The 13,419-nt window shown below is 44.8% G+C and overlaps 1 protein-coding gene across 3 annotated transcripts in view; it reads left to right on the top strand.

Moving 5' to 3' along the window:
- TRANK1 (tetratricopeptide repeat and ankyrin repeat containing 1) overlaps window positions 1–13,419 on the top strand; it is a 119,257-nt gene that overhangs the window by 37,735 nt on the left and 68,103 nt on the right. For all 3 annotated transcript variants that reach the window (XM_055381224.2, XM_019024287.4, XM_063703690.1), the window contains exons 3-5: window positions 4,561–4,687; window positions 8,545–8,695; window positions 12,043–12,161. In XM_055381224.2, coding sequence (XP_055237199.2) covers window positions 4,561–4,687; window positions 8,545–8,695; window positions 12,043–12,161 — 397 coding nt within the window. The remainder of the gene's footprint in view (window positions 1–4,560; window positions 4,688–8,544; window positions 8,696–12,042; window positions 12,162–13,419) is intronic.

The following is a 13,419-nucleotide window of genomic DNA, read 5'->3' as shown; positions in this document are numbered from 1 at the left end:
AAATATTGGCCGGGTGCGGTGGCTCATGCCTGTAATCCCAGCACTTTGGGAGGCCGAGGTGGGCAGATCACGAGGTCAGGAGATCGAGACCATCCTGGCTAACAGGGTGAAACCCCATCTCTATTAAAAATACAACAAATTAGCCGGGTGTGGTGGTGGGCACCTGTAGTCCCAGCTACTCCGGAGGGTGAGGCAGGAGAATAGCGTGAACCCGGGAGGCGGAGCTTGCAGTGAGCAGAGATTACGCCACTGCACTCCATCCCGGGCGACAGAGCCAGACTCTGTCTCAAAAAAAAAAAAAAAATCAATAAAGTTGCTGGGTAGAGTGGCTCAAACCTGTAATCCCAGCACTTTGGGAGGCCGAGGCGGTCAGATCACCTGACTTCAGGAGTTCAAGACCAGCCTGGCCAACATGGTGAAACCCCATCTCTACTAAAAATACAAAATTAGCTGGGCGTAGTGGCGCACGCCTGTAATCCCAGCTACTTGGGAGGCTGAGGCAGGAGAATCGCTTGATCGTGGGAGGCAGATGTTACAGCGAGCCGAGATCGTGCCATTGAACTCTGGCCTCGGTGACAAGAGTGAAACTCTGTCTCAAAAATAAATAAATAAATATATCAGTAAATCTATTACATGTTGTATTTTTAAAGTATATTTTCCAAAACAAAAACTTGTACATTTTTGTAAATCTCCTTCTTAATGTCTTGTCTCCACAGAAGACAGCTGGCTTCTTACATCTGTATTCAGTCTGTTGCAATATCACATGTCATATGGCTTCTGGAAAACTCCCTGTGTGAGTGTGAGGGAATGAGTATGAACAAGGCACATTATGTCTTACTTATTGTATTAGTTTCCTGTTGCTGCTGTAACAAGTTACCACCAATTTAGGGCTTAAAGCGATACCAATTTTTTCTCTTGGAATTCTGAAGATCAGAAGTTCTAAATGAGTCTAATGGGGCTAACATCAAGGTGTTAGCAGGGCTAACCTGCTAACCTCAGGGAGGCTCTGAGGGGGAGAAGGCACTTCCTTGCCTTTCTCAGCTTTGAGTGGCGGTGTGTATTCTTTGGCTTGTGGCTCCTTCCTTTATCTTCAAAGCTTATCATTCCAATCTCTGCTTCTCGCGCATTGGTGGTTCAGTGGTAGAATTCTCGCCTGCCAATCTCTGCTTCTGTCATCACCTCGCCTTCTCCTCAGCTGTGCTTCTGTCTCCCTCTGTCTCTCTTGTTCATAGGGACCCTTGTGATTTTATCATAATTCAGGATAATCTCCTATTCCTAAAATCCTTAAATTGATCACATCTGCTACATCATTTGTTAATCACAAAAGTCTGTCTTTTTCCATAAAAAGAACAGTATTTGGGGGCCATTATTCAGCTTACCACAACTGTGAAAGTATTTTCACCTTGTGGATCACCTGCAGTGGCTTTGAAGGTCCCCAGAAGTTCCCAGATCATCCTTTTGGAACAGCTGCAGTAGAGCGAGCAGATGTTGGCATCTGTAGGGTGCACACAACCTAAACTTGTGCTAGGAAATGGCACCAAATTAAATTACTGAAACACGGCTCTACCTCCCCCTCCCATCTCCTTGATGTCTACACTCTAGTTGAGGTTGAGTTGAGTGTAATTAGCTTGTGTCTGTAGTTTCTGCAGTTCTGCCTTGTCCTGGTACATATCAGAATTGTGTCAGAGCTGGGTCTAGAGATCCTCAATCAAGGCAAACATTCAGCTTTCTTAGAAAGAGGTAGTATTGTGTAGTGGTTATGGTTGTAGACTGACCCCACACTATGTGTGTTCAAAGCTCAGCTCCACCACTTACTGTGTGTCCCCTACTGGGACTTCTGCCTGGACCCTCATGTTGCCTTTTGTGGGATCTTCCTGACACTGTTCCCCTTGCCCATCACCTGCTGCTGGCCTTCCTGCCACAGCTAGCTAACACTGAGACTCAGGTGTATGTGATTTACAGCGTACTTGCAGGAGAAAGGGGACTGAGGGAGGCAGGATGGCACAAGGAAGGCTCTAAGCAGGGATGGTGTCTAAACCAAGCAAGATTTGCCTGATCCCATAGGCAGCTCTGGAGCATGAATCATACTGCAGAGCTGGTTCCATCTTGAGGCAAGGAGGTTAACCTTTTGATTCTCATATCAGTCAGTCACTGGTTTTAGGCTGTCTGGCTCCCGGCAGTCATCCTAGGGAGTGGGCTATATTAGTCTGCTTGCGCTACCATAACAAAATAGCACAGACTGGGTGGCTTAAACAACAGAAATTTATTTTTCAAAGTTCTACAGGCTGGGAAGTTCAAGATCAAGCTGCCCCCTGTGAGGGCTGTCTTCCTGGCTTGTAGATGGTTGCCTTCTCACTGTGTTACGTGCAAAGAGGAGAGAGCAAGCTCTCCAGTGTCTCTTCTTATTCCATTGTGAGGACTCCACCCTCATGACCTCAGCTAAACATAATTACCTCCCAATGGCTCCTTGTTCAAATATTGTCACATTGAGGGTTAGGGCTTCAACCCAGGGATTTTTTTTTTTTTTTTTTTTTTTTTTTGAGACAGAGTCTCGCTCTGTCTCCCAGGCTAGAGTGCAATGGCACAATCTCGGCTCACTGCAAGCTCCGCCGCCTCCCGGGTTCACGCCATTCTCCTGCCTCAGCCTCCCGAGTAGCTGGGACTACAGGCACCTGCCACCACGCCCGGCTAATTTTTTGTATTTTTAGTAGAGATGGGGTTTCACCGTGTTAGCCAGGATGGTCTCGATCTCCTGACCTTGTGATCCGCCCGCTCGGCCTCCTAAAGTGCTGGGATTACAGGCATGAGCCACTGTGCCCGGCCTACCCAGGGATTTTTTTTTTTTTTTTTTTTGGCAGTTGGGGATGGGGGAAGTTCAGTCCCTAGTATGGGTGTAACTTCCTGGGGAGAGGGTAGCTCTCATTAGGCTGAGGATAAATCTCTGGAGAACAGGGTGCTGAGAACCTCTAGCTGCAGCCAACAGACATTGCAGCTGGGAATGGCTGCACTGGCCAGAGTGTCTGGGATGGACACCATGGCATCTCTTACACTTGCGGTCACTGCTCCCTTGCTGATCCCTCACTGCCTGACCCCACTGCCTCCTGTGTGCTTCTGGGGCCTCATCCCTTCACCTAGAGGGAATGTTGGGCCATGGAAGAAGCCAGACACAAAACATCGAGGGTGGGGACAGTAATGGAGGTGATTTTTCCTTTGTTTATTAATATTTTTGTGCTTATCTGCATTATCTACAGTGATTTTTGTATTATTCTACAGTGATTTGTATTATTTTTAAGATTAAGATTTTTTTTTTCTTTTTTTGAGACGGAGTCTTGCTGTGTTGCCAGGCTGGAGTGCAGTGGTGCGATCTTGGCTCACTGAAATCTCCTGCTCCTGGGTTCAAACGATTCTCCTGCCTCAGCCCGCCGTGTAGCTGGGACTACAGGTGCACCCCACCACACCCAGATAATTTTTTTGTATTTTAGTAGAGATGGGGTTTCACCATGTTGGCCAGGATGGTCTCGAACTCCTCGCCTCGGCCTCGGCCTCCCAAAGTGCTGCGATTACAGGCATGAGCCACTGCGCCTGGCCTATTTAATATCTTAATTATGTAATCCCAGCACTTTGGGAAGCTGAGGCAGGCGGATCACGAGGTCAGGAATTCGAGACCATCCTGGCCAACATGGTGAAACCCCATCTCTACTAGAAATACAAAAATTAGCCGGGTGTGGTGGTGTGCGCCTGTAATCCCAGCTACTCGGGAGGCTGAGGCAGAAGTGCTTGAACCCAGGAGGTGGAGGTTGCAGTGAGCCGAGATTGCACCACTGCATTCCAGCTTGGGCGACAGAGTGCGACTCTGTCTCAAAGATATTAAATAAAAAAGAAGTCATAAGACTTGCTTTTTTTATTTGTGTGTCTTATATTCCATTGGTAGCTGGGCTTCTCTTGACATATTGTGGTTTGCTTTGAATTTTCCTTTTTCTTCTGGCCTGGTTTCAGCATTAACTTGCAGCTATATTACCTCTAGACCAAGGCCAGAGCCATCCCTGCCCTGCTGCGCTTTAAAGGGCCCTCCTTTGGCCATCTTCCAGCTGTGCCCTCCTCACAGGCAGGAGTCTGTGGGGCCAGGGCCGTACTCACCCAGAGTTCTTGCATCCCCTTTGGTCTACACTGTGGGTACCAAGACTATGGAATTCCCTGCCTTATAGGCCCTGCTCCCAGGGCCTGCACAGGCCTCTTACCTGAAGCCCATTCTTCTGAGGGCTGGCAATGGAGATGAAATGATTATGCGTGGAGATCAGTGAGAGATGGAACCACCCCGTTGAGAACAATTGTCATTAAAAGACAGGAGCAGAGTATTTGGGAGTGAGGAAGGACACATTTATATATTGTAAATGTTCCAGGCTCTTTTGGGGTCTGGGAGACTGATCTGATAAGCATGAATGAGTCACTTCCTGCTGAAACCCCCTTCCTGATGGCAGCAGCCAGCACCGAATGGGGGGACTTCACAGACTGTTTTCTGTATTTGCAGAACCATGACAGACCACCGGTTTGTTCTTACAGGGTTCCCCCGAGGGACTTGGCTGTGCTGCTGTGCAACAAATCAAATGCATTTTTCAGCCTTGGGAAGTGGAATGAGGCATTTGTTGCTGCCAAGGAATGTCTCCAATGGGATCCAACCTACGTGAAGGTATGGGGTGGGAGGGTGAAGGTGTGGGGAGATGACTTGAGAGTATTGGGGTAGTGGATGAAGGTATGAAAGGATGAGAGAAGGTGTGGGGCAGTGGCACCTGGGGGTGGCAGCTGCTGCCTCCTTCCTTTTAGCCTGCCTCTTTCCATTCCTTTTAAAAGTGGAAATGCTAGCAGTGCTTCTAGATCTCTTTGCATCTTCAGACAGATGCCCATGGGGCATGTGATCGTTATCTGGAGAAGAGTAAAAACAAGGATCGCCTAGTGTTGAAATGCACTTTGTAGGAACAGCAGAGCTTGGCCTCCTAGTGGATGGAGCACAATGGAGATCACAGAGGAACTTGTTTTGTTCTGATGTAGTTACACCCAAACTCATAATCTGTGCATGTTCTTTGCCGTTCGCAAGTTTCATCTGAGCAAAGCTTTACTTCAAATGCAAGCTGGGTGGGTGACACAAAACCAATTTTTCAGAAGGCATTTCTTGTAGTAGAAACCAGCTCTTTAGAGAGATCATGGAGTTTGAGAGGCCACTAAGACCCTTTAAGATTGTTAACAAAGGTCAATAAACATCATTTGATTGTTTTTTCATCAGAAATGCCCTGAGTGCCACTCTTCACGGCACCTTTACTGTTCTTGGTGCCTCAAGGCAGACAAAAGGAGCAGAAGACTCATCCCAGCTCTTGAGTAGTTTGCATTCAATCTGGGGAGAAAAAGAGCATTACATTCAGAGGCCTTAAATTCAATAGCCACTCTGGAGCATCTGAAGCAACACATAATGTGTGACTGCTAGAAACAAAATACAATGGAAAGGGAGTGGTGGAAGTTTGACCTATAGAGTACTTTAACTTTAAGAGAGGGATTTGGATATTTTACATAGTAAGTAGACACTGACTCTTAAACTTCTTATTGGAAGATGAATATTTTAGAACAAGCTCATCCAACCCCTGGCCCAGGACAGCTTTGAATGTGGCCCAACACAAATTCATAAACTTTCTTAAAACATTGAGATTTTTTTTTGCGGTTATTTTTTTAAAGCGTGTCAGCTATTGTTAGTGTCAGTGGATCTTATTCTTCTTCCAATATGGCCCAAGGAAGCCAAAAGATTGGATACCTCTGCTTTAGAATTTATTGACTAGTTTTGAAAATGGGAGTGCATTCCTGGGAAATTTCTTCCCAAAGGTATTTTAGGATATTCCCAATCCTCTCGCTGGGACAGTATTAATATTTGGGTTTTGCCCAAATCCCGGAAGTGGAGGCTGTGACTGTGGCCCAAGGGACTTGATGCTCTTACATCAAGGGGCTTCTTCCTTGATTGGCCAAACCTGCAGCAGCCCCTGACAGCACAGCAACCAGGGCCACTTCCTAGTTCTTACCCAGAACTCCTGGGAGTCTCTCTCCATCCTCTCTCCCCTTCCCCACCGCAATTGTCCTCTACAGGGAAGGCAAAAAATTTTCCCTCCACCTTCTTTTGGTTCAGTGGCTGAGGCCTTGCAAATCAGATTGACAAGAGACAGATTAACGGGAGAAAAGCACACAGATTTCATTTGATGTTCACTTTTATGTGTCAAAGGAATCTTTCTAGAAGAGAGGTAAAGCTCCAAAAAATGTGGACAGGCCTGAGATCTTCTTTGATATTTTTAATAAAGAATAATAAATTGTGGGGATGCGACAAGATAAAGGAAAAGAGTTTTAGGTCTCTAGAGGCTGCAAACTATGGGAAGGTGTCTATATGTGGGAACGTATTGGAAGATAAGGGGCTATCTTAGCAAGGTTTGTTCAGGCCAGTCTTGGTGCTCAATTTCTCTCTTCTTCATGGCCATAAAACTTCCCTGGGAGAGAAGATTTATGGCAGTCCTCATTTCTTCAGAGTTTCTGCTTTTTAATCAGTTAAGTGAAGCTCAGGGGAGGCTTCTTTTTGCATCTGTTGAATCTCAGATACCTTCAGCTCGAAATAATCCTTATGCCAAAGTGGCATATTTTAGGGTGGCATATTCTGATCCCCTTCATCTTCCTCAAAAAAAAAAAAAACCTTGAATCTGAGGAAGGCAAAGAAATGGGAGATTATCAGCTTGCCTAGTTAGAAAAAACAAAACACACTTTTTTTTCCTCCTCTCTTTGATTGTTATCTGAGGTCTTTAGACTTTCAAAATGAAAGTTGAAACAAATCATTAAATAGCCAGAAATTTGGTGTTACGCGGAGTTTTAAAGTACTTCCTTTTTTATGAACCCAGTTGGTGAACACCTGTTATCTTTTTTTTTTTTTTTGAGACAGGGTCTTGCTTTGTCACCCAGGCTGGAGCCTCACCTCGTGGGCTCATGTGATCCTCCTCCCTCCGCCTCTGGAATAGCTGGGACTACAGGCTTGCACCACCATGCCCAGCTAATGAAAACAATTTTTTTTTTTTGTAGAGACAGGGTCTCACTATGTTGCCCAGGCTGGTCTTGAACTCCTGGGCTCAAGCAGTCCTCCTGCCTTGGCCTCCCAAAGTGCTGGAATTACAGGCTAGAGTCACTACACCCGGCTTTCTGTTATCTGAGACAGAAAATTGTTTTGGTAGATCCCTGATGCTGATTCAGGTGATCAACGTGGGGTAGGAAATATCACTTTATTCCCATTCAAGAGTCATATTATTTGTATATAGGCAAAACTAGACCATTTTCTTCTATTGATCATTGTAATTTTCTTCTTTCTATAAAAATCAAATATTTCTTTGGCCTCTCGTGAATATTGCTTATAATGTAGAACTCAGTAAATCTCAATGTTTGTCATTACAATTTGTTTTCTTACGTACCCAGTGGAAATTGTGTTTACTTTGAAAGGGGCAGGAAAAACACCTTTGCTTTCATGTCAATGTCATTCTTTTCCTGAACACTAATCAAAGGATTATTTTCATTCTTTTGTTCCGGCCCAAGCTGTGACTTGAAGTATGAATTAATAAATAAGGCCAGGTGCAGTGGCTCACTTGCACTGCACCCCGGCTTCATAATCCCAGCAGTTTGGGAGGCCGAGGCAGGAAGATGCTTGAGGCCAGGAGTTCAAGACCAGTTTGGGCAATATAGCAAGACTTCGTCTCTACAAAAAATGGAAAAATTATCTGGGCATGGTGGTGCACACCTGTAGTCCCAGCTACTTGGGAGGCTATGATGAGAGGTTAGTTTGAGCCCAGGAGTTAGAGGGTAGCAGTGAGCCAGGATCATGCCACTACACTCCAGCCTGGGTGATAGGGCAAGATCCTGTCTCAATCAATCAATCAGTCAATAACAAACCAACCAACCAGAGACATAATTGAAAGCAGACCTTCTTCCTTCTCTCTGTGTCATATGTTAGATGCTATGTAAGTCATGGATTTGAAAGTGATTCTTTTCTTGGCAGTTAAATGACAGGAGCAATGTGGCACAGAATATAATGTGGAAACCCTGTATCCAGTGTTGGTTAGAAATCCATGTTTACATAGAAGTAAGACAGGATATAAGTCTGTTGCCCAGGCTGGAGTGCAGTAGCATGACTGTAGCTCACTGTAGCCTCTATCTCCTGGGCTCAAGTAATCCTCTCACCTCAGCCTCCTGAGTAGCTGGGACTACAAGGTATGTGCCGCTACACCCAGCTAATTTTTATTTTCTTTTTAGTAGAGACAAGGTCTCACTATGTTGCCTAGGCTGGCCTCCAACTCCTGAGCTCAAGCGATCCTCTTGCCTTGATCTCTCGGAATATTAGGATTACAGGCATGAGCCACTGTGCCCAGCCAGAAGTCAGACTTTTAGGATTGGATTTCCCATGTTGCCAATTTTGCTTTTTCTTTCACCAGCAGGTTAAAGGAGATGTGGTACATGACAGTTTTGCTTTTTATCCTGTTTCAGGGATACTACCGAGCTGGTTATTCCTTGCTGAGGTTGCACCAGCCTTACGAAGCTGCTCGCATGTTTTTTGAGGGTCTGCGACTTGTGCAGAGAAGCCAAGACCAGGCACCAGTTGCTGATTTCCTTGTTGGAGTCTTCACCACTATGAGCAGTAAGTTGGAACTGGGGAGACTTTTTGTAAAGTCCTTGCTATTTTATTGAAATAGCTCCTGGGGACTCAGGCTCATGGGGAGATAATTTCTGGGTGTTTCTTTGTGGCTGATTTATGCAGTTTAATGAATCTAGTTCACACATTAGAAAGCATTTTGGATGCTTCGGTGGCTTCTGCCTTTGTGAAAACAATGAAGTCCTTTTTGCATAAATGACTAAAACTTTGAGAGTTTGGTTTCAGACTGTTTTTTTTTTTTTTGAGACAGAGTCTTACTCTGTCACCAGGCCGGAGTGCAGTGATGCGATCTTGGCTCACTGCAAGCTCTGCCTCCTGGGTTCAAGTGATCCTCCTGCCTCAGCCTCCCGAGCGGCTGGGATTACAGGCACACGCCACCACACCGGGCTAGTTTTTTGTATTTTTAGTAGAGATGAGGTTTCGCCATATTGGCCAGGATGGCCTTAATCTCTTGACCTCGTGATCCGCCCGCCTTGGCCTCCCAAAGTGCTAGGATTACAGGTGTGAGCCACCCTGCCCGGCTGGTTTCAGACTTCTTAAGTGTTTTGTGTCGCTATTCATAGGGGTTTCCGTATTTATACTACTCGCCTGATGTGACTTTTGCTCTTTCCTGTAATTTTTCTTTTTCTTTCTTTTTTTTTTTGAGACGGATTTTTACTCTTGTTGCCCAGGCTGGAGTGCAATGGCACGATCTTTGCTCACTGCAACCTCTGTCTCCCAGGTTCAAAGGGTCTCCTGCCTCAGCCTCCTGAGTAGCTGGGATTACAGGCGCCTACCACCCCGCCCGGCTAACTTTTTGTATTTTTAGTAGAGATGGGGCTTCACCATGTTGGCCAGACTGGTCTTAAACTCCTGACCTCAATCCACCTGCCTTGGCCTCCTAAAGTGCTGAGATTACAGGCGTAAGCCACCATGCCTGGACTTACCTGTACTTTTTCACATGTATTTTTCCAGTCTATTGAGAAAATATTTGTTTGCTATGAAAATAACCTGGAAGGGCCGATGGAGGGTCCTGTGAAAGCTGATAATGGGTGCTCCATGTCAGGGTCGTGAAGCTCACTACCTGGCACTGCAGAATCAGTGGAGGACCTGAGTGTTCAGCCTAGCAGGGAGGGGAAGCTTTTGTGTCACTGCATTAAGTTACTACTCTAATGACCTGGCCTAAGACATAGCTTTGTCAGTGGCCCAGATCAGGCAAAACCAGAAACTGGTAAAGCACAGTGTAATAAACTTCACTCCTTGGCAGTGATGGTGCAGTCTAAAGTCCTGCCAATACCTAGGCTGTTGTTTTTAAATATGGTGTTTGATCAAATTTAAGTTGCACTAAGATGTGCTATTAATTTATGCTCTGCCAGTGAAAGACAACATTGATTGTAAGACATCCTGATTTCAGAGATGTTAGAATATGAAAAATGGCACGTTAGAATTTCTGAAAAATGGTCTTTGGTTTTTAAATATGGGGAAACCACAGCTGACAATGGATAGACTGTTATCAATCAAACTGTTCCCATTGCAGTTGTGGGAAAGCAACTTCTGTGGTCTGTAGGTGGAATCTCACAGATTTTGACAAGTTTGGTACAGAGAGGGGACTAGAGTAGTAGCAGGCAGTGGGAAGGAGTTAGAGGCAGGTGCAGCCATGTCCCCTAGACAGGGAAGTAGAAGGTCTCTAGATAGGTGCTGATGGGTCACAGCTCTTCAGTCAGTCTTTTGCCAACAGTAGCCAGGGCTGGCTTCATTTTCTTTCAAACCCAATGACTTGGCCTGCACTTCTCTGCATCTTTTTTTTGAGACGGTGTCTTGCTCTGTGGGCCAGGCTGGAGTGCAGTGGTGCAATCTAGGCTCACTGCAACCTCTGACTCCCAGGTTCAAGTGATTCTCCTGCCTCAGCCTCCTGAGTAGCTGGGACTACAGGTGTGCACCACCTCCACGTCTGGCTAATTTTTGTATTTTTAGTAGAGATGGAGTTTCACTATGTTAGCCAGGCTGGTCTCGAACTCCTGACCTCAGGTGATCCACCTGCCTTGGCCTCCCAAAGTGCTGGGATTACAGGCTTGAGCCACTGCCCCTGGTTTCTCTGCATCTTTTTTATTTTTTTTGAGATGGAGTTTCACTCTTTTCAGCCAGGCTGAAGTGCAATGGCGTGATCTCTGCTCACTGCAACCTCCAACTCCTGGGTTCAAGCGATTCTCCTGCCTCAGCCTCCCTAGTAGCTGGTATTACAGGCACTGCCACCACATCCAGCTGATTTTTGTTTTTTTAGTAGAGACGGGCTTTCACCCTGTTGGCCAGGCTTGTCTCAAATTCCTGACCTCAGGTGATCTGCCCGCCTTGGCCTCCCAAAGTGCTCAGATTACAGGTGTGAGCCACTGCACCCGGCCCTCTGCATCTTTTAAATGTCACTATTCTGTCAGAAGCCAGGCCGGAGTTATGGGAATTCCAAACAACTGCTTCTTGATGACTGCCCCTTAAGATAACCTGGGTGGTTTTCATTCTGCCCCCAACCTGAAAGGGGGCAGTTAACAGGACTTCTTAAGATGATGCAGCCAATACTTTACCAAAGTACTCCTTTTTGGAAGGTAAAGAAATTGGCGTCGCCCAGTTTCTAAATTTTGAAAAATATATTTATGGGAAACTTTGTATCATTTCATATAGTATGCGTTTGTTTTGATATTTACTTATTTTTTGAAATTAATAACCTTGGAAGAGGTGCCAAGTTATTCTGAGTCTTGACCTGTCCCCTTGGACATTCTCATCCATGAATTTGAGAAATATGGTTGGAGGATCACCAGGTGCAATAGGTCGATGGGCCACCAGGTCAGAAGAATGTGTATTGATGACAAGAGTTGGTAGATCTGGGTTCCAGTCTTGTTTCTTGTCATGAACTAACTGCATGATATGCCATGAAACCTATCTTCATTTGTTGTAGTTTCTAATGTTTTGGGTAACAATATTTGTCACATTTTTCTTAAAGGAAGTGAGTTTTGTAACTTAAGCTTCCATTTCCTCCTCTATAAGTGGAGATAATAGGCACTTCCTTAGTGGTTTATTTGAGGTATTGAATATAAGCACATATCACTGGGCTTGGCAACTAGAAAGGCAAAGCGAATGTTAATTATCCTGCCTAACTCTTAGGGGATTGATTTTATGATGAACTGAAAATAATTGCCACTTCAACCAATTATAAAGGACTTCATACTACTTTGAAAATGCCTTTCTTTAGGGTATCTTTAATTTACCATTTGTCTATGTGTGAACTTAATTGGAGGACCTTTTCCCAAATGCTGTAGACTTTCCCCACATTAAAATCCCTAAATTATGAAACTTTCTTTTAGGTGACTCCATTGTTTTGCAAAGTTTCTTGCCTTGCTTTGATCATATTTTCACAACTGGATTCCCAACAGAAGTGTGGCAATCTGTAATAGAAAAGTTGGCAAAGAAAGGATTATGGCATGTAAGTAAAAGGAGATGGCTCTCATGGGGAGAATGCATTCTTGATGAAATGATTCCTTTCCATTGGCATTGAGGGATTGTAATTTATTATTTGTTGATCTTGATGCCAGGGTAAATTTTTAACTAGGATATCATTAAAGATGAAAAGTCTTTGAGATAGATTGATTAGCCAGTTTCCATTTATTTTTAGAAACGGGAAAAACGCTTAGATCTGTGTCTCCACTGTCATCAAAGAAATGTAAAGTACAGATGCTAATGGTAATATGGAATGAGAAAAACAAAGCTGTGTGTTCATTTTCACAATCCTTTTTTATACTGCTTTAGCTAGTGTGTGCCCGGATGACCTATCTGGGCTGCTCACAAGGGTTCCCATGTGGTTTTAAGGGACTGCTAACATTTGGGTAGTGGCTAAGTGAGGTTGTAGGACCTGAACCCAGGGCCAGGAATCCATGTAATGAAGGAGTGGGTGGACTGTGGAGGTCTGGGCTTCAGTGTCACACAGATGTGTCCTTGAATCAGAATCCCCCACTTACTATTTTGGGCTAATTACTTCCCTTTTGAGTCTTATTTCCTCATTTGTAAGTTGCATTATATAAACCTATTTCTTCAGAGTTTTGGTGAGATCAGAAATAATGGACAAGAGTACCTATCAGGTAATGTTTGTGGAAGGTTTACAGTGCCAGGCATTGAGCTGAGGGGTTTTATAATACCTGGCATATTCTAAGTGCCCAGTGAATAGCAGTCATCATTGGTGATAGACTATAAGTGCTCATGAGAATGGGCTGGCCAAGCTACGAATTTGGTTAGAACAGCCCTCCTGGGCTTTCAAAAGCTGGGCAGTCCAGAAAAGTCACCAAAAACAAGGGCAACCTATTAAGGACTCCTGATCCTAGCAGGTTGGATGACTTTAGAATAGAGAATTCTTAAATTTTGGGCAAGGTAATGGATTCTGTTGGAAATCTAATGAAATCTGTGGGGCTCTCTTGTCATGCACTGACAATTATGTGTATAGTTTCAGGGGGTTCATGGGAAACCTCCTGGAGTCCAGCCATGGGCTCCCTGAAGCTTACCCCTGTATTAAAAAATCTTGGGAGGGCAGGCAGCAGGGTTGAGGAAGGCAACTGAACTCTTGGGGAACAAGCAGTCAGAAATCCAGGGTCCCATTAAAAGACATTTGAGATATTTTCTCTTGGGATAAGGTAGCTGGCCTAAGAGATTTATAAGGATCCTTCCAGCTTTATTTTTTAAAAAGTTTTGAA

The sequence above is a fragment of the Gorilla gorilla genome, chromosome 2 (assembly GCF_029281585.2).
Source record: "Gorilla gorilla gorilla isolate KB3781 chromosome 2, NHGRI_mGorGor1-v2.1_pri, whole genome shotgun sequence".
NCBI classification, from domain to species: Eukaryota; Metazoa; Chordata; class Mammalia; order Primates; family Hominidae; genus Gorilla; species Gorilla gorilla.
The sequence above is the reverse complement of the archived record's forward strand: the minus strand, read 5'-3'. Positions and strand labels throughout refer to the sequence as shown.